The sequence below is a fragment of the Notamacropus eugenii genome, chromosome 5 (genome assembly GCF_028372415.1).
Source record: "Notamacropus eugenii isolate mMacEug1 chromosome 5, mMacEug1.pri_v2, whole genome shotgun sequence".
In the NCBI taxonomy this organism is placed as follows: domain Eukaryota; kingdom Metazoa; phylum Chordata; class Mammalia; order Diprotodontia; family Macropodidae; genus Notamacropus; species Notamacropus eugenii.
Window position 1 is genome coordinate 82,585,610 of NC_092876.1, and position 27,912 is coordinate 82,613,521.

At 43.6% G+C, this 27,912-nt stretch overlaps 1 protein-coding gene across 1 annotated transcript in view; it reads left to right on the forward strand.

Annotated features, from left to right (window-relative positions):
* GRIK3 (glutamate ionotropic receptor kainate type subunit 3) overlaps nucleotides 1-27,912 on the forward strand; it is a 316,008-nt gene that overhangs the window by 205,132 nt on the left and 82,964 nt on the right. Inside the window, exons 6-8 of the mRNA XM_072610019.1 lie at nucleotides 11,547-11,720; nucleotides 13,316-13,459; nucleotides 26,155-26,262. Of these exons, the coding sequence (XP_072466120.1) occupies nucleotides 11,547-11,720; nucleotides 13,316-13,459; nucleotides 26,155-26,262 (426 nt within the window). The remainder of the gene's footprint in view (nucleotides 1-11,546; nucleotides 11,721-13,315; nucleotides 13,460-26,154; nucleotides 26,263-27,912) is intronic.

Genomic DNA, 27,912 nt, shown 5'->3' on the forward strand with positions numbered 1-27,912 from the left:
GAAGGCTAGAGTCTAATAGAGGGGACAACATGCAAACATATGTGTATATATATATATATATACACACACACACACACATTTATATATACACACATACATACACACACATACCTACATGCATACATATATACATATATATGTATATACAGAATAAACAGGAAGTAATCAAAAAAAGGGGGAGGCACTAAAATTGAGAGATTGAGAAAGGCCTCCGACAGAAGGTGGGATTTTAGTTGGGACTTGGTGCCAGAGGGTCACAGAGTTGCTACTCTTGGCAGCTGCAAGCAATTAGAGATTAGAGTATTAACAATGACAATAGGGAGGAGGACTGAGTGGGAGACACTGAAACCGCTCACTCAAAGTAGAGTTCAGCCAGACTGGCCTGGGGCAGATTTCCATCAGCAGCTGCCACTTGCAGGGAAATGACCAGATTGGACACCCCACCTTACACAACACACACACACACACACACACACACACACACACACACACACACACACACACACACACACACACACACACTCACTCCTACCCAGCAAGGGCTCAGTGCTTCCCCAGATATACAAGGTGACTCATTTTTCTAAAGATTGAATTCTGAAGCTCTGACCCAGAGGGTCACAAAGGTGGGGTGAATGAAGTTCTGTGGAGCACCAGGGCCCGAATATATTCCCCCTTTCTAGCCAGGCTCAGAAACAACACCCTGAAGTTGTCCTTCTGAAGGCTTGGAAAGGGAGCAGTCAGAATCGCCAGCAGCTAAGAGCCTGGAGTGCTGGTTTCCACACAGACAGTGGTTACCTAACAGTTCCTGGGCAGATGGTCTGACGTGTAGGCTCGGCTACAGTCCCACCGAATGTGGGGTTGTAACGGCCTCCGGGAGTTTACTTTGGGGAAGCTGCAAACAAGCCTCCGGCCAGGGCCCTGCCCCCCTGACACTGCCCACACAACCAGCCACATGGCTGCACAGGCCCATTCTGACCCATGGTGTGGACGACCATGCTCTTTTCTGATCTTGGAATGTTTTCCATGATTTCTCTTGCTGTGTTACGGGGAGGGTGGAGGGGCTGGGGGGTGGAACCCGCCCGAACCCAACGAGCCCAGGGGGCCTCTGGGCGCATCAGAAAGCTGGAGGCGGCCTCTACTTCATCAATATTTAGTCAGCCTCCTCTCCCTCTCCCTCTCTCGGAGATGCATAATGCATAGCCCTGAGCACGCCGAGAACGTTTGAAATCTGGCCGGCTTTTTGTGGGGGCCTTGGGTTCCTCTTTGACAGACAGTGTCTGCAGACTCCTCTCTCGTTGGCCGGGACTCTGGCGGGCACTGCGGGCGGGACCACCAGGGGCCTGAGCTCTTTAGTAGCCAAGGCTTCCTTTGAAGTTGTTCATTCTCCTCCGACTTCAAACCTGTTTCCTAATCACCACGGGCACCAACCAATTTGAATTTCTATGGCGAGACCCACAGTCCTAGACATGAAGAGATGGAAAGGAGAGGAAAGGAAAAAAACAAAACCCAACACACACACACACAACAACAACTACCTGAGACCTATTAGATTATCAAGCCAATCCCTGGGGAGTGTTGTAGGTCAGGCAACTCCAGCGGAAGATGGCAGACTGTGAGCTAGTTCCTTCATTAACCTTCTGTGTTTTGATTAGACTGTGGAGTCTCAGCCTGCTGGGCTTCAGCTCTACCCAGCAGCCAGACGGGTCAGGCTGGCATGGGGAAGCCCTGGGGATCCCTGGGGGGTAGAATCCACCCCTGAAAGCAGGAACTTTCCACTTAGAGAAGACCTAGAGCTTCATGGGTGTTCTATTACCTTAATCCGTGCCCCACTCTGGGATCCAGGGAAGTGGCCAGGAGCTCAGGTCTTTGTACTGCTTCCTTTCCCAGGAAAGGATCCTTCCAGCGTGCCATGTCCCTCCCCAAGCATTAGCACAGGAGAAGACAACCACAGAGAGGGATACCCAGGAAAGATAGCAACTTCAGGCATCTTGAGAACACCAGAGGACATTGCATGGTAGAATCCCTGGTAGGATCATGGAACTTAGAACTGGAAGGAAATTTGGAGATGATGTAGTCTGGTCTTCCCATTTTACAGATGGGCAAACCGAGGCCTGGAGAGAAATAGTGATTCCTTCAAGGTTCCACAGGTAGAAAAATATCAAGTAGCTTGGAAAGAGTGTTAGATTTAGAGTGAGGGGACCTCAATTCAAATTCTGTCTCTGGCACTATCCCTTTGGGATTTTGGACAAGTCATTTCACTTCAGTCAGTTCCTTCCCTATAATAATGATGATAATGATAATAATAAATAATAATTACAATTTTAAGTTTAAGCATACAAAGTGATGCTGAAAACAAACCTATGAAATAGAAGCTATGATCATTCCCATTTTACAGATGTAGATATTGAATAGTGAATTGACTTGCCTAGGGTCACACATCTACTTAAGTGTCCCAGGCAAGATTTGAACACAGGCCTTCCTGATCATAAGTTCAACATCCTGTAAGATGGGCTAGGTGACCTATAGAGTCCCTTCGATCTCTAAATCTGTGCTCCTATGATCCTACTCTGGGATTACAACTTAGATGCTGTGCTGGGTCTGGAATCAAGAAGTTCTGGATTCAAAACTACTCCCAGACACCTTGTAGCTTGGTTACTGTGGGCAAGTCACTTAATCTCTGCGTGCCTCAGTTTCCTCATCCATAAAATGGAGATAAATAAAAACTATCTCCCAGAACTGTGAGAATTAAATGATGCAGTATTTGCAAAATGTTTTGCAAAACTTAAAATTTAAATATGAATACTAATTATTATTATCATTATTGTTATTATTTTCCCAGTAGACTATGCTGTACATGCCTTTTTTGCTCTGTCCAAGGATGGTAGAGAAATTGCCACAAGTGTTGTGGCTCCTGGGGAGGTAGAATGTTCTACTTTTCAACACTCTGGGGATTCTGCTGGATGTCATTTACTCTTCTTTCACTCACTCTCAGATTCTGACCCATGGCTTTATTAGGACTTCTCCTTGCCCTTGGGCAGTTAGGGGGCACCATGGGACGCAGAGCACTGGACCTGAAGTCAAGAAGACATCTTCCTGAGTTTAAATCTGACTTCAGACACTGACTAGCTGTGTGACTCTGTTAACTAACCCGTGTTAACCCTGTTTGCCTCAGTTCCTTATCTGTAAAATGAGCTGGAGAAGAAAATGGCAAACCACTCTAGTATCTTTGCCAAGGAAACCCCAAATGGGGTCATGAAGAGTCAGACATGACTGAAAAACCACAAAGCAATTTTTTGTCCTTAGTGCTGCAGAGGATATCAGGGAAGGAAGAGATCACTTCTTTGGCGTGGCTAATGGTTTTTCTGGCCTTCCCTAGTCTTCTGGCTCCAAGCTGTTGTCAGAGGTCTGCCTTTCTTGTGCCCTGCTACCACTCTGCCCACCGACTCACTGGCTCTTCCTTTTCTTGTTATTTAGTCCAGTCCTGCCCTACCCTTGGCCTTGTTTTCATGCCTTTGGTATTGAATTAGGAGATTCTCCTCCCAACCCACAGCTTCTCTTCTTGGACCTGCCCCCTAAGTAACCCTAACAGGAGAAGGGTCTTTTCCTTGGCCCCATTCGCCAGACCACTGAGGGAAACAGTAGAAAAGGACTGGTCTCTGATCTTGGCCTGGAGACTCCAGGATTGTTATACCACACTTGGTAGAATGGGCAGATGAGAACAATTTGTTCCAACAGTTATGAAGGGGACAGAAGCAGGCATCGTGGAGTACTTAGAATTTGGTCAGATATCAAAGATGCCAAGGTCATCTGCTACATCCTGGTCCATTATAGTCCATTCATTGGTCCTCTTCAAAACCAAGGACAAACAAAAAACCACACCCAGCCCAGCCCACCATATTTAGCATAAAGATCCCGCCCTGGGCCAACTGCTGTGAACCAGACTCCAAGCAAAGTTAACATGAGGAGGGAGTCAGGGAATCACCAGGGTCCTGGCATCCTTTGCGTCTGCCTCTACTCTTAAGCAGTCTCGGCTGCCTGAAGACCTGAAGGGTTCTCTCCCTCCTCAATTTCCCTTTTTCTCTACTCACTTTGTACACATGATTGGTTCCCCTAGTATAATGTAACCTTCCTGAGGAGGGTGCTCATATTGCCTCTTTTTTTTTTTTTTTGCATTCCTAGAGCCTAGCACAACACCTCACTTTTTAAAATTGTCTCTGAGTTGTGATTCCATTTGTTCAGCAAACTCCTGATATGGAAACCCCCTCCACTAATGTAGACCAGCAACTCTTCTATAACCTAGTCAACAAGCATTCATTAAGCACTTCCTATATGCTAGTCATTGTGCAAAGTGTTTACAAATATTTTCTCATCTGATCCTCACAACAACCCTGAGAAGTAGGTGCTATTATTATCTGCATTTTTACAGTTGAGGAAACTGAGGCAGAAAGAAGTTAAGTGGCTTGCTGAAGGTCACACAGCTAGTATCTGAGGCTGCATTTGAACTTGGTTCTTCTTCAACCCAGAAACAGAGTTCTAGTCGTTTCACCACCTGACATAATGACATGTAAAGGAGCTGGCACCTTGATCATTGCAGGTTCTTCCCTGAGTCTTTCTTACCCTTCCGGAAACTGGAGAAAGTCTAGAACTGCTGGAAGCAAGAAGATCAAGATTTCTATTCTCCCAAGCTCTCACCAACTCTGCCTTCCAGACAGGCTCAGAGCATTGAATAATCAGTTTCCATCAATAGAGTTCAATACAAATGGATTTGAAGACTCAGGTTACACTATGCTTCAGAGACAGGACTTGAACGCAGGTATCCCCGGCTTTAAGGCTGGCCCTCTATCCATTACGCCACACTACCTCTTGACATCACAACTAGTAGATATTTAATATATGCACTTAATATATGATACTTAATGCATTCAGTTTAATTGAACTGAATTACGTGTACAACAACGGAGCTCCCTTCCCACTTCCGTGTCTACTCCTGGCAATTGGCCCAAAATAGACGTGTTTGGTCAGGAGTGAAAAGCTATCCATCTTGTTTCCTTTCGGAAACCCACGTCACAGACTCGCCCATTTAAAAAATTACTGAAACTTATTTCTCAAATGCAGAAGACATTTTAATTACCCTGGCTGCCATTATCTATTCCAGGCAGCTCTAAGCCGTTCGCAGATAACCTCGTATTAATCAGCCCCAGCTGAGCCCCTCGTACATGTCATGTGTAGGTAAATGCCTGGAGGTGGAAAAAAAAAAGAATTATAATAAATTAACAGATAAGCAATCACAATTAATGCCACTTCCCTGCACTAACAGTTATATCACGGGAAAGATATTTTAATCTGTCATTCCTTAAGGCAGTGTTTTTCTAGCTTGTGATGCTTTTGCTTCAGCATCTCCCTGGCTAGACCCATGGGGTGCTAATGAATTAGTCTATTATGTTAGACTGAATGTTTCTAAAAGGTCCCCAGTCGATACTGAATACAGTGTGTCAACATTTGGCATCCAGAGCTACAACTTCCTGCCAAGCAGGGAGGTTGTGAGTAGTTCAGTGCCTATAGTGCCCCAGGTCCTGGCCCCATCCAGCTGTGGAGAGAAATTAGGACCGTGAAAAGAATCCTAACAGTGACACGTGTCAAGGTAATGATGAGGATTGGATATTGCTTTTCATCCAGAATGATGATAGCCAGAGGCATGTGATGCAAAGAGCATCCTGGCTTTGGAAGAGAATCCTGACCCTGCCTGCCACCTACTACCCATGTGACCTTGGGCCAGTCATCCTCTCTGAACCTCAGTTTTCCCTCATCCATAAAATAAGGGAATAGGATACAATGAAATATATGATTCCCTTTGATCTCTAGTTCTATGATTCTGTAAGTCCTAAAGGAGTCATGCTATATCCCTAGTAGGAATAACTCTGCCACAGAAGTAGCTAAAGTCACAATCTTAGCAAGTCATTTTCTTTCCCCAGCCTCAGTTTCCCCACCTGTAAGTTTGGGGATTTTCCCTGCCCACTTCAGAGGGTGACTGGGTGGAAAGCATTGCAGAAGTGTGAGCTGCTGCCGCTGCCATCATTGTGGTTGGCAGGTTGTTTTCCTTCCCTTAGCCTCAGTTTCCTCAAGGAAGGGGGCTAAACCAGGTGACCACTGACACTATCATCCTTCCTCCCAGAACCATTGCAAAGATCACATGAGTTAGTGCATATGAAAACAGCTTATAAATTATAAAATATTATTTAAATGCAAGATCTGATTATTATCATCATTTTGGGAAGAGAGGTCTCATTATGGCCCAGTCAGTCCTGAAGATATGTTTCTAACGCTTAACTTGTCATGTTCTTTAAATGAGTCTCAACAGCCCAAATCAAACATTTTTTGTTTATTTGTCTGAAAGCATCTGTTTTGCCAGCCAGCATTTCCCAAAATGGAAGCCTGTGATTCCTCTATTAACACTTAAAGAAATGTTTATCTTAGCACTATTTAAGATGCCTGGATATTCGGAAAATGCTGTGTCCACATCTCTGATTTTCAGTGAGACAGTGCTGCCTTATGGAAAGTCATAAGTTTTGAGATGTTAAGATGGAACCAACCTTTTTCAAAACACTTTTTTTTGGCAGTTAAGAAGACCCTATATGGAAAAAAAATCAAACCACCCTGAATTAAAAAAAAAAATCTGTTGGCATTTATTGAGTATTGCCTACTCTGCTATAGTCAATAAGGAAGTGTTTATTGAACTTGTGGAGTGAACAGACCTGGTTTCTACCTGCAGGATTTGTGATGGAAACAAACTTTCTTGACCACACCTACTCCTACTAATCTTTCTTTTACTCCAGCCCCCACCAATGAGACCCCCTATCCCCTATTCCCCATTTACCACTCCCCCACCTTGGTCTCTAAGCAGAACCCTTTGTAAAGGCAGAAACTTGCTTGATTTCCAAAAATTCAGCAGAAACGTGGCTGTGAGCCAAGGGGCCGAAAGCTGCCTTTCTTCTCTCTGCCAGCGGCTGTCTTGTCCCTCGTCCTCCTCTCCTAATGTTGTCTCAGAATTGGCTCATTCTGATGCAGTTTCTGAGAAAAATGCTAAGACTGGGATTTCTCCCTTGAGAAACAGGTGCAGCTTAGGAGGGGGCGGGGGGTGGGGGGTAGACAGCCCCGGAGATGGAGGAGATTGCAGATCAGAGAGATCGGTATTGGTACCATACCTCCTTCCCTGACTTTCAAAAGGTGAGAATGCTCAAAAAAGGTGGAGGCAGGCCTTTTTTCTTGGGGGAGAAATATTTGTCCTGCCCCAAGATCAGTGTGCCTCTCCACACTCCAGCTCCCACTCACCTCCTCCTATAGAATCAACATAATTAAGAATGAATGAAGACCTTCAGTGGATAGTCATAGGATTCAGAGCTGAAAGGGACCTTAGATATCATCTAAGTCCATCCTCCTTATTTTAGTGATGAGACCCTAAAAGCTTGAATGACTTGTCTAAGGTCATTCAAGCAAGAAGTGAACAGAACTGGAAGGAAACTTGGAAGCCATGTAAATCCAATCCTTATCTAAGCAGAAATTCGCCCTGCAACATCTTGGACAGATGGTCATTTAGCCTCTGTTTGAAGACCTTTCCTATTGAGCAGCTGCTCCTCAAGGTAGCATCCCTGATCCTCCAAACTTCCCCATTTCTGATGAGGGAGTCATTTTTTTATTGTCACTGAGGTTCACAACCTCAAAGTCATTCTTATCTCCTCACTCTCCCTCACATTGAATCATTTGCTACATCTTGAGCCTACCTACACAATCCGTCCCATGAATGTTTCCTTCTCTCCCTTCACACAGCCCCAATCCTTGATGAGGCCCTTTATCCTCTCTAACCCAGAATTTGTCAGTGGTCTCCTAATTCATTTCCCATCTTCCAACCTCTTTCACCTCCACTCCACTTCTACCCAAGTGGTGTCAAACTCAAATAGAAACAGGGTCACTAAACCATGCATAACTATGCCTATGGGCCAAATATTGACTTAGAGAAGTACACATTGACATTATCTGTGTTTTATTGTATTTTTTATTTATTTTACTAAATATTTCCCTATTATATTTTATTCTGGTTCACTCAGAAGTGCTCTGGATCTCATGTGGCTTCTGTACTACATTATTGCCAAAATAATCTTAAAAGCATAACTCTGTGTCACTCTTGTGCTCAAAAACCTTCAATGGCTCCCTGTCACCTCCAAAACAAAATACAAACTTCTCAGCCTGGCGTTTAAAACCAAATCTAACTCTAGCCCACCTTTCCAGATTTATTCCTGTTCTAACCCTTTGCATTCTGAAGTAACTGGTCAACTTATTCTCTAGACTCAGAACTCCAAGTCTTGCCTCCATACAGCACAGGCTGTACACTAGGCCTGGAACATTCTTCTACTTTACCTCTTTCTTTTAGAATTCTTAGCTTTTGTCAAAGCTTGACTTTAAAACTGTCTCCTACATGAAGCCTTCCCTGGTTCATCTAGTTTTTAGTACTTACTTTCTTTCTTCCTTCCTTAGATTATGTCATTTTTCCTTTATTGTTAAGTCATTTTCAGTCATGTCTGACTCTGTGAGAGACCCATTTGGGGTTTCCTTGGCAAAGCTGAAAGGAGTGGTTTACCATTCCTTCTCCAGCTCATTTTACAAATGAGGAAATTGAGACAAATAGGTGAAAGGAGTTGCCCAGGGTCACATAGCTAGTAAGTGTCTGGGGTTGGATTTGAACCCAGGTCTTCTGGACTCCAGGCCTGCACTTTATCTTCTTTGCCACCTGGCTGCCCATCATCTTTACTTACCTGTATTCTTTCTTCTACCCCTAGCAGAATAGCTCCTTGATAGCAGGAATGTTTTCATTTTTGTTTTTATATCCCCAGCACACACCACCATGCTTTGCACATAGTAGGCTCTTAAGTGTGTATTAGATCTAATGGAACAACTTGTTGGGAATTTCTTAGTTATATTGAATGAAAAGGCATTTATCATGTACTTACTATGTTCCAAGCACTATGTTAAGGATTGGGGATGCACACAGAAAAAGCATAACATTACATATTCGGAACTCGAAGGCACATTAGAGGACACTGGATCCAATCCCTTCATTTTACAGACGGAAACTGAAGGACAGAGAAGTTAAATGACTTGCCCAGGGTCATACAGCTTCTAAGTTTCTAAGGCAAGATTTGAACTGAGGTCTTCCTGATTCCAAGCCCAGTGATCCATCCACTATATCACCTAACTGTAAGACCTTCCCTGCTCTCCACATACATACTCTCCATACTCCAGAACGTCCTAGGCTTCAACAGACGTGCTATTTCTAGTTCTGCTGGCCCAGGTCAGCCAAGAGATCTTTTTTTCTGACATTTGTGTCTGTGCTACTTACTAGCTGGATTACCTTGGGCAAGCCATTTTTCTTATCTGGATCTGTCTCTTCCTCTGTCTGGGCTTCAGTTTCCTTTCCTGTAAAATGGAAGGTTTGGAATAGATGGTGGCTCCTTCCAGTCCTAAATCTACAATCTTATGATATGTACCTTCTGGAAAAGATGAACCTTTGCTCCCTTTCTGACCCCTCCCTTTCCCCTTCTAAAAAAAGGCCAAGGAAGATGAATTTGTGAGGGAAGGCAGAACAAAGGGAATTTAGTATCAATTAGGAAGATCTCAGGCCACGCTGCAGCCAGACCAGTGTGGCAGTCTCTGTTTTATGTGCTCCGAGTTTTATTACCCTTCATCTCTCCTCCAGAACATAATTAATTCAACAGAAAAATTGTAAATATGGCTAGCTTGGATGATAAAATCTGGGTTAATTGTAGCTGTGGAAAGTAAAATACAACCAAAGGGTCCCAACAAACCTAATTAGTCCCCTGATTCCCCACTGGGATAGCCCTAGTACAACACCAAGCAGGGCCTAGGGACGGGAGACAAGGCAGATTGCGGGGAGAGAAAAGCTCCCTCAAGGCCCCACCTCCCTCACCACTCAGGTACCAGACCTTCTGGAGAGAGAAGAGATATGATAGCAACACGACCTGCAAGTTCTTTTGTCTCTCATCCAGAAATGTTTCCTGCCCCTGTCATATCAGATGAGACCATAGAACCCAGAATGTCAGAACTGGGAGGGGTCTTGGAACCCAGAATGTCAGAGTTGAGGGACCCTTTGAACACAGAATTTCAGAGCTGGGAGGGATCCTAGAACCCAGAATGTCAGAACTGGGAGGGGCCTTATAACACAGAATGTCAGAGCTGGGAAGAATCTTAGAACATAGAATGTCAGAGCTGAGGAGCCCTTAGAACACAGAATGTCAAAGCTGGGAGGGATCCTAGAACCCAGAATGTCAGAGCTTGGAGGGGCCTTAGAACACAGAATTTCAGAGCTAGGAGGGGCCTTAGAACACAGAATGTCAGAGTTGAGAGGGGCCTTAGAACACAGAATGTAAGAACTGGGGGGGATCCTAAAACATAGAACTTCAGAGGTGGGAGGGATTTTAGAACACAGAATATCAGAACTGAGAGGGAGCTTAGAACAGAGAATATCAGAGCTAGAAGGGACTTTCAGAACAGAAAATGTCAGAGCTCGGAGGGGAAAAAATGTCTGAGCTAAAAGAGCATTAGAACATGAAGTACAGAATTTTGTAGCTGGGAGAGATGGTCATAGAACACAGAATACCAAAACTAGAAGAAAACCTCCAAGAACAATAAGTCAAACCACCTCATTTTACAGAGCAAGATATTGAGGCTCCCAAAGGGGAAGAGACTGTAGACAAGGCCAAATAGATAAGTCCCTGTCTCCTGATTCTTAGGCCAAAGCTTTTCCCTCTGCCCTGTTAGGCCACTCACATCTGCCACTTTTGTTCTTTTTTCTCCCTACTTTCTAGGAAGGAAGCATTTCCTTCTGAGCTGAAGAGAGATGATGGGGAAGTTTAGAAGTAAATCCAACCCCTTGCGACCTATCTGTCCATGAAGCATTCAGTCTACAAGGAACATAATTTTGAATATTAGTCACTACTTTACAAATAAGGAAATTGAGAGGAGAGGAGAAATAATTTGCCCTAAATCACTCATTTGCTAAGCAGCAGAACCTGAGTTCAAATCCTACCTGACACATGCTAGGTGGACAAGTCACTTAACCTATTTCAGTTCAGTTTCCTCATCTATGAAATGGAAATAATAACAGTAATCAGTCAGTAAACATTTATTAAGCACCTCCTACGTGTCAGACATTGGGCTAAGCCCCACTTCTACCTCCCAGGGTTATTGTGAAGATCATACAAGATAATATGTGCCAAGTACCACATAAATGTTAGCTATTTTTATTTATTGAGATTTAAGGAAGGGAATACACATTTACCTACTATGATCCAGACACTGTGCTATGTGCTTTGCCTCCCTCTGCTGCCAGTGACTCCAAGGCCATGGTTTCTTCTACTGACCTTTGCCACCTCCCTAGTCTGTTCCCAGTCGCTTGGGAGGAGGAGAGGAGACAACCAGCTTACAAGAGTGTTCACACATAATTTAAACTGATTTTTCTCTCTCTCTTTTTAAAGGACCTTTATGCATTAGACTTAGAACCCTACCGCTACTCTGGAGTGAATCTAACAGGGTTCCGGATCCTCAATGTGGAGAACCCCCACGTCTCAGCCATTGTAGAGAAGTGGTCCATGGAGAGGCTGCAGGCAGCACCCCGGGCTGAGTCTGGCTTGCTGGATGGGGTGATGATGGTGCGCAGGGCAGAGCAGAGTAGCTAGCAGGGGAACTAGGGAGGGGTTTCTCCTAGCCCATCCATAATTATGGTGACCAGGCAGGAGTGGCCTTGATGAAGTTTGAATCACCCTAGGGGGATAATCACTACTGAGTGGGAGGCAAGTTTGAACTATGTCTGTGCCAATCATCTACATGCCTGGCACAAAGACTTCAGCCCCAGGAGGCTAAGTGGGATCCCAGTCTCTTCCTGACAGTACTAGTCTGGCAGGCAGAAGAGCAAAGGTGGGTGTCTCTTTTACTGCATTTATCTGTTGGGAGGTAGGGAGAAGGAGGAGCAGATAACCAAATAAAGTAGGGCACCCGTCATATGTGCATATGTGTTCTAATATGTATGTGTGTGAACTAGTATACCTGTGTATAAACAAGCTTTGTGTGTACAGAGAGGTGCATGATTGTACGTGTATATAGAATAATAACATGACATCTGTGTCATACTGTGTGCAAGCATGTATCAAGTTCAAGTCATGTCATCATTTCTCTGATGTCATGGTCCTCTTGGAAAATGAAGGATGAACACAATAAGGCAAATATGTGCCTGTATGTGTATATGTTTCAGAGAAGGAAAAGATTTAGAACCAAGAGGCCCCTTAAAGACTATTCAGTCTCATTTAGCCCTCTTTCATTTATAGAGCAGGATAGTATTCTTTTCTACCGTACCATGTTTTGTGCAAATAAGCAGCTACTTGGGTGTTTTTTTCCATATCTATACATACAGAGATTCAGTGTGGTATAGTAGAGAGTGCTGAAATTGGAACCAGAAAGACCTAGTTTCAAATACCATCTTCAGTGTTTACTAGCTATGTAGACATGGACCTAACATCTCTAAGCCTCACTTTATCAGTAAAATGGGATAATAATAGTATAATACTTAAAACACAGAAGTGTTAAATAAGACAAAATATGTAGAGTACTATGTATGTTATATAGTATGACTATTATGTATGTAAATAGTTTTGTGTATGTGCATAAAAGCATGTATGCAGGTACATGTCTAAGTCTGTCTGTGTATGTATACACATCAGTGTGCTTGCATGTGTCTGCATGGAGATGTGAGCATGTCTGGATGCCTGTGTGTTCATGTGAATGTGGCATAGGGGCACCTTTCTATCCCTTATGTTGGGACAGATGACTTTTTCCCCGAAAAAGTGAGCTAACAGTCCCATTAGACCAGACTGGACTTCCCCAGGAAGCAGTGGGGTTCTTAGGCAGCCTGTCCCACATTTAGTAGTTGGGATAAGATAGATAAGGACCTAGAGCCCTGGTGCTGGGAGAGTGCCATGTTGTGCCTTCTGCCTCAGTTTTCTCTGTCTCTGAGTTGCAGAGGAGATCTCCATGGGCCTGGAATGGTTCAGGAGCAGTCACTCCATATAACATGGAGGCATGGATAAATGAATCCTTCTTGCTCCAGGGCCCTTTGGCAGCCCCAGGATTGAGTACAGGAGGGTGATTAGGAGTGGGAGGGGACAGTAGGTAGGATGAAAAGAAGGGAGGGCCCCCTTGGCTTAGGTAAGCTATTCTCAGCCCCTCTGCCCTCCCTGCCCTTCCATTCCAGACAGATGCAGCCTTGCTCTATGATGCTGTCCACATCGTCTCTGTGTGCTACCAGCGGGCCCCGCAGATGACCGTCAATTCGCTGCAGTGTCACCGCCACAAAGCCTGGCGCTTTGGAGGTCGTTTTATGAATTTCATCAAAGAAGTGAGTGTTCTTTGTGTGGACCACCATGAAGGTGGGGAGCAAAGCTCTCCATCCAGAATGGGAGAGATTGAGGGACAGGGAGGAGGGAGGAAGAAAGGACGCACCTGTGGTCGGAGCGCTAGGAATAATTACCACAGCTTTATGAGGCAAGTGGAGCAAGCATTGTCTGTGCCACTTTATTCACACTGGGGACAACTGAGGCACAGAAGGGAGAAGGGGCACAGTCACGGTGGCAAAACCCGACCTTTTGTCCCCCACCCCAGTGCTCTTTCAAATATACTAGCTATTTTGCTTTTACTGAGATTAGATAATGGCGAAGGCATGTTCCTGAAACCCTAATGTCTTGGGTGGCATGTGTCCAGACCACCCACCCTCCAGGTACTAAAGGGGTTAGAGCGCTGGGCCTGGAGTAAGGAAGATCTGAGTTCAAATCTGACTTCAGACATTTACTGGATGTGTGATCCTGGTCAAGTCACTTAACCTATACTTGCCTTAGTGTTCCCAATTGAAAACTGGGGATAGTAATAGCACCTACCTCCCAAAGTTGTTTTAAGGATCAGATGAGATAGCATTTATAAAGTGCTTAGCACATAGTAGATGCTTCATTAAGGCTTGTTTCTTTCCTTGCTTCTTAACAAAGACCAAAACATGGTGATGTCTTAGTTCTAGAAAATGATCAGTTAATAGAGCTAAGATCTGCCCAATGGACAGGATCATAGAAGGCTAGAATGCTAATGTTGGAGTTGGAAGAGACTTCAAAGACCTCTTTAGTCCACCCCAAATCATGAGTCCCTTGTGTTTGCACTTAAAGACCTCCAATGACAGAGAACTCACTGCCCCCTAAAGCAAACTATTCTATATTCAACAGGATTTTTGTTTATCCTAAGCTGAAATCTGTGTACTAAATACTTTGACCCCAATACTGGGACCCCAATGCATACGCTCTTACTTCTCTCCTCTGAGACCAAGGAGAAGTCTAATTTCTCTTCTCCTTAATGGGTTTTAAAATACTTGAAGACTATCCCACGTGACCCCATTTTCCCTTTTCCAGGATAACCACCTCCCAGTTCCTCCAGCTGATCTTTATATCACACAGTCTTCAAACCCTGTACTATCTGAGCCAACCTTCATCATCATACTGACAACACCCTGCCTAAAATGTGTCTTTAGGACTAAATACAGTACTCCAAATGGAGTTTGCCCAGGCACAGTCCTCCTCCCTATTTTGTTGACTGGGCTTCTGCTAATGTAACTTAGCCACATAAGTGGTTTCCAGTGCAGACAATATATTTTCTCCCATTGAGCTTTCAGTCTACTCTGAGTTCCAGGTTCCTGTCTCATGAACAGTTGACTCCCCCATACCGGTACAGCTAACTAAAGGTATTTTATTGACTCCAATACTCTTCTAGCTGACTTTTCCTCCCCAAAACAATTTCCCAGCATGTACCTCTAGACCCAGCCAAGCCCCTCAGTGGGAGCCTGGGTCAGAAGATAAAATTTGAAAGGGCTTTCTATTGCCTGTACTTGCTCTTGCTTTTCTCTCCATCCCTCTTTCTGCCAGCCCTGGAGAGAGGAGGGATAAGATCAGTACACTGGCAAGGGAGGGAGAGGGATCCCAAGCGCTAAATACTCAACAGTCTAACCAGAGTTATTTACATGAACACAGGAAAGAGTTTTAGGGGTTGTGCCATAAAGCCAGGGATCCACAAATTGTAATCCAGGGGCAGAGGGCAAGGAAAAAGAATTTGTTAAGTGCCTACTATGTACTAGACATTGTTTCAAGTTATTTACAAATACCCCATTTGTTCCTCAGAACAATCCTGAGAAGTAGGTGCTATTACTAGTCTCATTTTAATGTTGAGGAAACAGACAAATTGAGGTGAAGTGACTTATCTAGCATCACATGGCTAGCAAATGTTGGAAGTCAGATTTGAACTCAGGTCTTCTGGATTCCAGACCCAATGCTTTATTCTACTGCATTTCGTAGCTTCTATAGGAGTGTGACATACTGTTAAAGTATAGCCTCAGATGATTATCTAATCCCTGATAGGAACCAGAAACCCAAACAGGACAAATAGTTCAAAGCACTGAAGAGCTCACCCAACTAGTCTAGCTGTCTCTGGGATCATCCATCCCTTTGTGACCTTGGAGGAACTGGCCTTCATTGGTAGGAAGCGAGGACCTTCTATCTTTGGGAAAATGCATGGGACCTTGTATACTTCTCTGTCAGGAAGGTCCTTCTGAGGTCCATAGTTTCTTCCCCTTACTGCCCCATCATTAGAGGCTGTCATGGGCTTTAGCTGCTTCAGCTTGGTTGGACCTGCCAGAGCTTGGCACAGCCTTTGAGTGCCCAGGATCACCTCCATGTCCTCATGGAGCTTCAGAAGAATACCTTAGTGTAAAGCATTGACAATTCACTTCCTAAATGAGGTATTCACAGTTTGACAACAACACTCCAGATGTGGCCTGACCTAGGCAGAAGACAATGAGATGGTCACCTCCTCCCCTCTGGGCACTGGGTTTCTCTTACTGCCCCCTAAGACTGTTTGACTTCCAGGTCATACTGCTGACTCTCATATTGCTTGTCAATCAATCAATAAACACTTATTAAGCAACAACTGTGTACCAGGCACTATGCTGTGCTGATCATACAAAAAAGGCAAAAAAAGCAGTCCCTGATGTCAAGGAGCTTACAATCTTATGGGGGAGACGATAAGCAAAAGAAACTATGAACTATCAAGATATAAATGAGATAAATTGGAGATAATCAACAGAGGAAAGGCACTAGTACTGTAGGGGAAAGAGCAAGACTTCCTAGAGAGAATGGGATTTTAGCAAGCATTTGAAGGAAGCCAGAGAAGCCAGGAGGGAGAGAAGAGGAGGGACATAATTTTAGGCATGGTGGACAGCCAGAGAAAATGTGCAATTTTCTTGCTGGAGAAGGAGCAAGGAGGCCAGTTTTACTGGACCATCCATGTGAGGGTGAATAAGATATAAGACTAAAATGGAGGGGGGAATAGATTATGAAGGGCATTGAATGTCAAACAAAGGATTTTATATTTGATCCTGGATGTGATAGGGAACCACGGGAGGTTGTCCAATACGGGGGGTGGATATGTATGTGAGATGATGAGACTTGTGATTTAGAAAGATCAATATGGCAGCTGAATGGGGGATGGTCTAAAGTAGAGAGAAACAAAACCAGGGAGACCAACCAGTAGGCTGTTGAAACAGTGCTAACATATGGTGATAAGAGGCCGAACCAGGGTGATGGCAGGGTCGTACATGAGGAGGGACAAGAGATGCCATGAAGGGAAAATTGATGGGACTTGACAACTGATTGTGTGGGGAATAGGTAAGTGAACAATTTAGGATGACTCACAAATTACAAGCCTGGGTGACTAAGAGATTGATAGTACCTAAGAAAGTAATAGGAAAGTTTAGCAGAAGGAAGGATTTTAGGGAAAAAGAATGAGTTTGGTTTGGACACAGTGAGTTTAAGATGTCTACAGAAGATTCAGTTCAAGATGACCATTAAGTAGTTGGTGATGTCAGACTGGAAGTCAATGGAGAATTTAGGGTGGGATAAATAGATTTGAGAATCTTCAAAAATATGATAATTGAACCCACGGGAGCTCATAAGATCACCAAATGAAATAATATAGAGGGAGAAGAGAAGCCAAGGACAGCTCCGGGGAACACCCACACATAGCAAGCATCACCTCTATTACAGGATCAAAGGAGACTGAGAAGGAGAAATCAGGTAAGAACAAAGCAGCTGGCCTGGAGTCAGGAGAACCTAAGTTTAAATCCATCCTCAGATACATACTAGATGTGTGACCCTGGGCAACTCATTTAACCATATTTGCCTCAGTTTCCTCATCTGTAAAATGAGCTGGAGAAGGAAATGTCAAACCACTGTGGTATATTTGCCAATAAAATTCCAAATGAGGTCATGAAAAGTTAGACATGACTAATCAAAAGGAAAATAAATAGGATAGTCAACTAAAACCCCAAAGTGTTCACATAAACTGGAGGCCACATGGTGGAGTAATGGGGTGGGGGAGAACCCACTGTACTGGAAGTAGAGAGACCAGGATTCTAGTTATGACTCATTGTGCCTATGGATGTCAGTCAACATTTGTAACTTTCAGTTTTTCCATCTTCAAAACGAGAGGATGGAACTAGATGACATCAGAGGTCCCTTGCAACTCTTGATTTCTGTGATCATTGCTGCTAAACCAGTTATTCCACATTTGTGTTTGTGGAGTTTACTTTATGAACCCAAGCATAAAACTTTACATTTATCTATATTGAATGCCACTATTGGATTTGGCCAATTATTGTAGCCTGTCACAATCTTTTTGGATTCTAATACATCCACTGTGTTAACTATCCCTCCAACATTTGCCATTCTCATTTTATGCCTGTATTAAAGGCATAATAAATAAAGGTTTTAAGAGACAAGGGTGGGCCAAGGACAGAGTCCTGAGGCCATTATTAGAAAGCTCCCTCCAAGTTGACTTGGATTAATAGAGCAATACTCTTTGGGTCCAGTTATTCAAATAGTTATAAATCTCACCATCTTGTCCACAAGGCTATTTTGAGACACTGTCAAAAGCTTTCCTAAAATCCAGGAATTCTATATCCTCAGCATTCCTCTGATCTACCCAACCTAGGAACCCTGTCAAAAAAGGAAATTAGGTTAGTCTGGCATGACTTGTTCTCAATGAACCCATGCTGGCTTTGTTTTCAAAGTGCTCCTGAGTCTCCCTTGAGCAATCTCCTTTCCCAGCTGCAGCCCCTCCTTCCTCTGGCAGAGCTGGGGAAGGTACCTTCTCACAGGTCAGCTATCTGCTCTAAGCAACAGAAAGTTCCACTTCATCAAGTGTGTATTACCTCATGGCGGCTCAGGGTTGAGGAGATAAGGGCAAGCAGGAATGACAGATGCTTCCCTGGCATTGAGAGGATCTTTGCTGCCCTGGCATTTTGTTTTATGGTTTCCTCTTCTGCTCAGAGAATGTGGCCATTAACAGACAGGGCCCCTGTTCTTTAGGGGGCTACACACATACCCCCTTCTACCCTCCTCTGCCACACGCCTATCCAGAGAAAGTTCCAAATGGGAATTCTTCAGATAGGATTTCTCAAATCCCTGAAAGATGGAGGAGCTGGCTTCCTTTGGCACAGGATGAGTCCGAACCAAGGAAATCATCAATACAGGTTGGACTGGGATGAGAGAGAGAGAGGGGAAAGGTGCTGAAAAATCTCCTATTGCCAAACATTTGAATTATTCCAACAATTCCCAGTGTCGCCCACAAGTAACAAATCCACTTACATCCTGGGCTGCCGAGCATTGCTGGAGAAAGTCTCAAAACCCTGCTGTTTGGGTCCTTGACAAATTCATGCTATTTAATCTCCCCAGGCTCCCACTGCTATTTGGCAATCCTTTTATTCATCTCTTGTTAGCTCTCTATCAAATTTCTCAGTCTCTTCCAAACCTTTTTCCTCACTTCTTAAGTCTCCCCACCATCCACACCCCTACCTCAGCAGACACTGTACTGAAAAGGCTGAGGCCATGGAACCTAAACAGTCTTATCTCTTCTCCATGCCTTAAACCTCTTAATCAATTTCATGGTGCAAGCACTTTTAAGCATCTACCCTGTGCAAGGACCTTAGTGGAAGGGCTTGTCCATGTCTTCCCTAAAGTGAGTACTCACAACTGGACACAATATTCTAGATGTTACCTGATCTGGGCAAAATGATCCCTCCTGCACTGTGGACACTAGACTTCCATTAATCTTGCCCAAGATTACAGTAGCTTTTTGACTGTTGATCCATTGAGTTTGTGGTAAACTGAGGCTCCCCAAAGGTCTTCCCATGAGGTGGGGAAGACAAGATAAAGTGATGAGAAAAAAAGCATGGACTGAAAGTAAAGGGATCTGGATTATAATTTGCACTTGATTGCTAGCTATGGGACCAGGTGATCTGAAGACCAAAGTGAAACTGATCTCCAACATCTTCTCTTCTCTCTTTTCTGAGAAGTTGGGATGACTATCTTCCTTGCAGAGATTAACCACTCCACCTGTGCTGTTGTTTCCATACACACACACACACACACACACACACACACACACACACACACACTCCAAGATCTTGCTCCCCTCCTCATCCCATCTCTCCAGTGCATCTTCCTTCTGTCTTTTATCTGGCTCCTTTCCCTCAAACCAGCAAATATGCTCAGTTCCTTCCAAGGAAAAAAAAATTTTCCCATGATGCACCCCCTCAAACACCCTTCCTAGCTCTCCTCCCTTTCACTGATAAATCCTAAAAAGGATCATCTATGCTGGCTGCTATCACTGCCTCACCACCCACTCCCTCTTCACCCTTTGCAATCTGGCTTCCCCTCTTCTCCATTCACACAACCACCACCCTAGTTCAAGCCCTCATTGCTTCTTACCTAGACAATAGCAAATTGATCTCCCTGCCTCTAGTCTCTCCCCTCTCTAATCTATCTTCCACACAGTTACCACAGTGAGATTTTTAAAGCATAGGTCTGATCGCATCACTCACCTGCTCAGTAAATTCCAGTAACTCCCTACTGCCTCTAGGATGAAGTACAAACTACCCCATTTGGCAATTCAATCCCTTCTCCAACTGATTTCAGTTTACTTACTTGCAGCCTTTTTCACATTAATTCCCTTCCCGTAGCCTTCAATCCTACTAATGTGGTCTCTTTACTGGTCCGTCACCCATCCCTGCTTTTGCACGGGTTGTCTCCCAGACCTGGATTGCCCTTCTTCTTTACCTCTGCCTCTTAAGATCTCCATCTTTTTTCAAGGTTCAGCTTAAATATCACCTCCTACTGGAGATTTTCTCTGTTTCTCCTCAAATTCAAAAGCTTCCTTGTATTATTTTGTATATTTTATATCTGAGAAATAAGCTTTTGACTTATCTTCCCCTAAATCAAGTCTCTAAGGCACTTCCTGACTACCATTTCTAAGCCAGGCTCCATGAGAGTGACCCCACTCTCTTCATACCCCGTTTCCCAGAGATATGTTTTCTTTTCCCTATAGAATAAAAGCTCCTTAAGAACAGAGATTGTTTGACTTGCTTGTACCAGTGCTTAGCATACTGTCTGGCAAGTAGTAAGCACTTACTAAATGCTTTGTCATTCATTAATATTCATGTTGTTTCCTTGATAGAATATAAGCTCTTTGAGGATAGAGATTGTTTTATTTTTGACATTTTATTCTCATTGCCTACTACAATGTCTGGCATACGTAGGTGCCTAACAAAGGCTTATGCTTTCATCAATTGATTCCATCCCTACCAGTCAAGTGAAATGGCTCCCTTTAGGGTTTCCTCTTAGTTGACAAACAAAATGGCCTTTTCTGAGTCCACAGCCTTGTTGACATGCTTGTCACATGTGACTGAACATCTCTTCTCTTTGACTTCTGCTATCTCCCTCTGTCTCTCTCTGTCTGTCTGTCTGTCTCTCTCTCTGTCTCTCTATCTCTATCTCTCTCTGTCTCTCTGTCTCTCACTCTCTTTCTCTCCATCCACCCTGTCCCTCTCTCTCTTTCTCCTGCTGATTTGCTTCTAATTTCTTTGTCTCCTTCACTCTTTTCCTCCTGCCTTCTGAATGTAGGTGTCCCTCCAAGGCTCTATTTTCATCTTTCTTCTCTTTTACTTTCTCTATGAGGCAACTAAGTAGTGCAGAATTTGGAGTCAAGAAGAAATGAATTCAAATCCAGCCTCAGACACCAGGGATGACTCAATTTCCTTATCTGTAAAATGAGGACAATAATATAGCCTACCCCCCAGAGTTGTTGTGAGTATAAAACAATATAATTTGTGTGAAATGATTTACCAACCTTAAAGTATTATAGAATTGCTAGCTATTGTGATGATGATGATGATGATACTTCCTTAGATTATCCACTTCTGAGGCTCTAATCCCTTCTCCTCTATGTGGAAGACTCTATTTCTACCTCTGTCATCCTTACTATGCTTGTTTCCAGCATTTTCCAACTGCCTAGTGTGCATCTACATCTTGTATGTCTTTCTCCAACCTCAAATTCATACACCAAAGTCAAGTTCATCATCTACCCAGCTATGATTTCTCTCTCTCTATCAGTCATGCTACTGTCCCTCCCATCCATACTTGAAACTTTGAAATAACCTATGTAGGCTCCTTGAAGAGAGGGAGTGCTTCATTCGTTGTATCTTTGGCACCTGGCATAATGCCTGCTGCTTAATAAATGTTTCTTGATTGATTGATCAATTAATTGATTGCCACTTTCTTCTTGGGCTCTGATAAGTGAGGTTTTGTCGTATTTTGATCAGAACCAGACCATTTCCAAATCATGCTGAAATATGGGAGGAAGGAAACAAACATTTATTAAGCATCTACCATATTATTTGACTCAATCCTCACAATAACCCTGGGAAGTAGCTTCTATTATTATCCACATTTTACAAAGGGTAAGCCCAGTATCACATGGCTAGAAGGAAGCTGGATTTGAACACAGGTCTTTTTGACTTGAAGTCCAGCATTCTATCCATGGCTAAATCCCTCTTTTCCTTCCCTGCTTTCCAGCTGCCCTTTGTCTATTTCTTTCCCTTGCTAGAATGTACCATCTAGGTGGTACAGTGGATAGAACACTGGGCTTAGACTCAGGAAGATTCATCCTCATGAATTCAAATCTAGACTCAGACAATTGTTAGTTGTGTGACCCCGGATAAGTCACTTAACCATGTTTGCCTCAGTTCCTCGTTTGTAAAATGAGGAGAAGGAAATGGCAACCCGCTCAAGTATCTTTCCCAAGAAAACCCCAAATGGGATCAGGATCACAAAGAGTCAGATATGACTGAAAAGCAACTGAACTACATTAGAATGTCATCTCCTTGAAGACAGATTAAGATGATGTAACCGTTAAGATGAAGTAGCTAAAGATAATAAAAGGTTAAATTACTTGCCCAGGGTCACACAGATAGTAAGTATCTAAGGTTAGATTTGAACCCAGGTCTTCCTGACTCCAAGTCCAACATTCTCAACCTATACATCACACTGTTTCTCAGTATTCATGGATAGAGATGTAACATATAGAATGAATTCACCGTGAATTTTTTGAGGTGTTTGTATCTCAAAGCACCTTGAGAAATATTGCCCCATTTAGCTATTACAACAACCCTGGGAGGTGTGTTAGGATGGCTACCTATCTCATAGTCTCCCTTTTACTGTTAGGATAACCAAGGCCCAGGCAGCTTAAGAAACTTGAACAACATCACACAGCATCTCAATAGCAAGGCTGGGATGTCTAATTTCCAGCCTGTGGCTTTTCTCAGCCAACCACATTCAAGGAGCCAGGTCTCCTTGTCTACTTGTGTGACAGCCCAACAGTAAAGCATTTTAAGGAGTTGGCATTTCTGAGAAGAGGTGGAAAATACCAGGCCAAAGTTCACAGCATATGAGGCATCTTTCATTTAGTGAGTCCTCAGTAGCAGTGGCGGCTGGTTGGAGAGTGTCTGGCAGGTAGGGAAATGCCGACAGGGGATGAGGAGGGGCTCCCTCCTCTCCCTTTGCCCTGCTGACATTTCCCTCTTCCTCAACTGACAGGGGAACATGCTTTGCTTGGGACTCAGGCTGGAAGGGATAATAATAATAATAGTAGTTGTAGTAGTAGTAGTAATGATAACTCTCATTGACATAACATTCAAAGACTGACAAAGCACTTTCTTCACTGAACGGTGAGGGACAGATTACACGCATCTCCATTTTATAGTTAGAGAAACCTCAAAGAGTTAAAAAGGTTTTTCCACAGTCACACAGAGAATATATGCTGGTCTTGAACTGAAATCTGCTAGTGGTAAGACCAGAGCTTTTCCTAGTCCATGAAGAAACCTCTCCAATAACGCATCATTTTGATTGAGATCTACATATATTATTTCATTTGATTTTCAAATCAACTCAATGAGGTTAAGTCCCTATGATGCTGATGAGGAAGCAGGCTCTGAGAGGCTAAGTGATTTTCTCATGGCCACACAGATTGAATTTCACTTTCTCAAGAAGCCTTTCCCAATTCCACCCTACTGCTAATGAATTTTCTCTATCTTTGTCTCGTTCTCTGTCTCTCTCTGTCTCAGTTTCTCTCTGTGTCTCTGTCTCTGTCTCTTTCTGTCTGTCTGTCTCTCTCTCTTTAGATATATATGTATATATACACACACTCATATATAGATAGATAAAGATAAAGATTAATGTAGGTAACTCTGTCTAGATCTTTGTGTACCTATTTGCTTACATGTTGTCTCCCCTATTAGAATTGAGGTTCATGAGAGCAGGGAGTGTTTTTTTTTTTTACTTTTCTTTATATTCTCAGGATTTATAATAGTATCTGGCACATAGTAGGTACTTAATACACTTTTCTTGGTTGATTGATTGATTGATAGCAAATGGTAGAGATGGGATTCAAACCCAAGTCTCTCCCAACTCTAAGCCTTTTCCCACTAAACTCTGTAATGAGTTCCCCTGCTTCCTGGAAGAACACTGAGAAAATGGGACAGGATGAAGAAGGCAACTTGAAAGATATGATCCCTGTGTTTAAATATCTTTAGAGAAAATGTACTTGTTCATTTGGTCTCAGATAGTGGAACAAAAATCAAAATGAGGCCAGAATGACTAGGACTAAGCCTCAGAACACCCCTGACTACATTTGCATTCATCTGCATCTAGGTACTTAGCACCTAGTTAGCAAGGTTAGTTAAAATAGAAAACTACCAGATGGTGCTTCTTCCCCCAAGTGACATGATTGTACCCCAGGTGCATTTTTCCTCAGCCCAACCCTGTCTTGTTCCCTTTCCTGGTCAGGGCTTCCCCAGCAGCAGTAGTGAACATATCTTTTTTCAAAGGTCTCCCCACTTCCAGCCTTCCCCCAGGAATTTTTGTGGTGCTTATCCTAGGTCTCAGGATGACTAGTTATGACTTTGGGAAGAACTAAGACCAAAAGGGGTAAGTTTCAGAGAAGCTCTCAGATTGATCATGATCTCAGAAACAGGAGCCCTCTGAGTCTCTTGAGCCCCAGGTATTCAGTCTGGCTGTGGGTGGTCAGGAGTAGAAAAGGACCTTGGACAGTTCCAACAATATCAACAGTCATGAGAGCTGGAGGAATTACAGAGTAGCAATGACTTTTTGTATATTTGCATGTAGAGGTCCTCCGTAAGCCAAATATTAGTCTGTGGCTTCTTATACTGAGCAGTCATTTAGTTACAACACACCAACAACATCACAGCCACAACAGTCCTTGATGCCTGGGCTCCAGGCTATGCGTTGCTGTGTCTTTCCCTGAGCACTCAAGGATGAACAGCTTTGGGCTGCTCATTTTACTAGTCTAACAGGACTGAGCTCTTCTCTCTGTCTTTCTTATGCTTCTGTTTCTCTTTAAATGTCTCTCTGCGTCTCTCTGTCTTTCATTTGTCTCTCATCTTTCTCACTCTCATCTCTCCTTTCTCCTCCTGTCCTGCCCTGACCTCTCCATCTTCTTCTTATATCTGCTTTTCCATTCCATTCCCTTCCTCTTTCCCTTTCTGTCACTTTCTTCTCCTTTCTCTTTCTGTGTCTCTCCCTCCTCCTCCTCTTCCTCTGTCTATGACTCTGTTTCCATCTCTCTATGTCTCTCCGCCTCTGTAAATATCTCTGTGTCCATCTCTGTATCTCTATCTCTCTGTCTCCACCTCTATTTCTGTCCTCCTGTCTCTGTTCCAGTCTCAGCCTCTATTTCTGTCTCTATCTCTTCCTCTGTTTGTCTCTCTCTGTCTCCTCCTCCCAGCCCCCCCTAAATCCCATGCCTCTACCAAGAGACATCATAGGGTACTAGAAAGAGTGTTGGGTTTGGGAGTCAGGAGACACCTGAGCTCAAATCCCATCTCAGATCCTTACACCTGGGTGACCCTGGGCAAGTCACTTAGGAGTCACTTTAAGTCTCACTTCTCATTTGTAAAAGATGGATTATAATAATACCCATAGTGCCTACCTATCTCACAGGGCCATGGTGAGGATCAAATGAGATGATGTAAATCAAGTGCTTTGTAAATCTTAAATCTCCGTATAAATGTCAGTTGTTATTATCTGCCACTCTCCATGATTCACTTGCTCTCTTCTCCATACTGCCTGTCCTCATCACAGTTGGGTTTATGGGCTAGGCTAGATTTGCACTGATGAACTGTGCTTGCTGGCCTTCCTGCCCCTGCCATATCCCTTTCCCTCCCTGGGTTGAAAGTTCCCTACCACCATCCCAGGGTCCTCCTTCTCTGCCCTGCCCTGGAGGCCCTTGCCCTGCTAAACATTCCTTGCTCAGCTTGGCCCTTAGTCCTTCCTCCCTTCCTCCTCCTCTGGGAGCTGAGAAAGGCAGGCAACATTTGCACTGAGCACAGAGGCAGGGGGCTCATTTGGGCAAATCTGAGATCGATGTTCAACAAGAAAGGTACAAATGTAAGTCTGGCTAAAGAGTATAATAGAATTTATGGAAATCACCGGCCTGCGCTGCAGCCTGCTATGATGGAGGTGATTATTAATTAATCATGGTCTTTGGGGAAAAGTCTCGGTGTAAGGAGTAATTAAAATGAAGCATTGTACAGTTGTACCGAATGATGATTTATGAGGCTAAGTAATTGCAGCTCTGCCCTCTTCCCTCCGGCAGGCTCAATGGGAAGGATTAACTGGACGGATTGTTTTCAACAAAACCAGTGGCTTAAGGACTGATTTTGACTTGGATATCATCAGCCTGAAGGAAGATGGCCTGGAAAAGGTGTGTAAGGGCCCCCAGCTTACCTGAGACTGACCAGAAGCAATGAGACATCCCAGGGAGTGTCCTTTTACCTCTAAACAAAGTGCTTTGGAGAAATTGGGTCTAAATTTCTTTTGAACTCGGATGGGCCACACATAAGGACTTAGCTCACAAATCTCGCGCTTCCAATTTAGTCCATCCAACACAAATGTCCACCATGTACCAAGCAAATGCCTACAAATACAAAGTTTAAAACTTTCCTTTAAGGAGCTTATATTCTAGTGTGGTGGGATTTACTGTTTATTCATTTTTCAGTTGTGTCCAATTCAGCATGACCCTCTTTGAGGTTTCCTTGGCAAAGACACTAGACTGGTTTGTCAGTTCCTTCTCTAGTTCAGTTTACAAGGGGGGGAATTGGGGCAAACAGGGTTAAGTGACTTGTCTAGGATCACATAACTTGTGTGTGTCCAAAATCAGATTTGAACTCAGGAAGATGAGTTTTCCTGACTCCAGGCCTGGCACAATATCCACTGTATCACTTAACTGCCCTATGACGTGGGATACACAATGTAAACAGAAAACCAATACACACGTTCATTTGAGGAGTAAGGAGAGAAGGCACTAACAGCCAGGGAGTTCAGTACAGACTTTTGTAGGAGGTAACACCTGAGCTGGACCTTGATTCTAAGTGGCAGGAGTGAGGATGGAGTGCATTCTAGGCATAGAGGAAAGCTTAGTTGAAGGCATGGAGGCTGAAAGTGAAGTCCCGAGTTCAAGGAACAGCCAAGTAGTGTATAAGAAAATGAGTAAGGTAGGTTAGAGCAAGATTGTGAAGGGAATTAAATGTCAAGCTGAGGTGTTTGTATCACCAAGAGTTGTAGAGAAGGAGGAGAAGGGGCCCCAAGATCAAGACTTTGTGGACGCCCATAGTCACGTGATAGGGCATGGATGTTGGTCCTACAAGGGAGACTCAGACAGGTATGAAGAAACCTAGGACAGAATAATGTCATGAAAACCTAAGGAAGAGAAAATATTTAGGAGAAAGAAATAGTCAAGTGTCAAATGTTGCAGAGAGGTCAAGAAGGATGAAGACTGAGAAAGGGCCATTGACCATTTCCCACTAAATCCTATGTAGGATGGGGAAGGAGGAAGCCCTTTATTCCATCAGTTCCCATACTACTACAGACTAAGAGATATAGTGACAAGGTAGAAGGTACATAGAAGAGGGCTGGGATGAGAAGGACACTCAGATTATATCACTTGAATATCATTTCAAGGAAAATGAGGATGTGTGGCCTGAATAAGACATAATGAGAATTATTCAATTAATCAGTGCATATTTAAAAAATATCTACTGTGTGACAGGCACTGGAGATAGAAATATGAAGAATAAAATAAAATAATCCTCACATGAAAGCAGCTTACATTCTCATGGGGGAAACAAATGCATACAAAATACATAGAGCAGGAATATGAAGTAACTATATAAACAAAATGGTTACTTTGGATGGAAAGGAACTAACCAGATGGCTTTCTTCAAATATGTGAAGGGCTTTCATGTGGATGAGGGTCTGATTTGCTCTGTTTGGCCCTGGCGGAAGAGCTAGGAGCAGTGGTTAAAAGTTGAAGAGACAACTTGTAAGGAAAACAAAACTTACTAACAATAAGAGC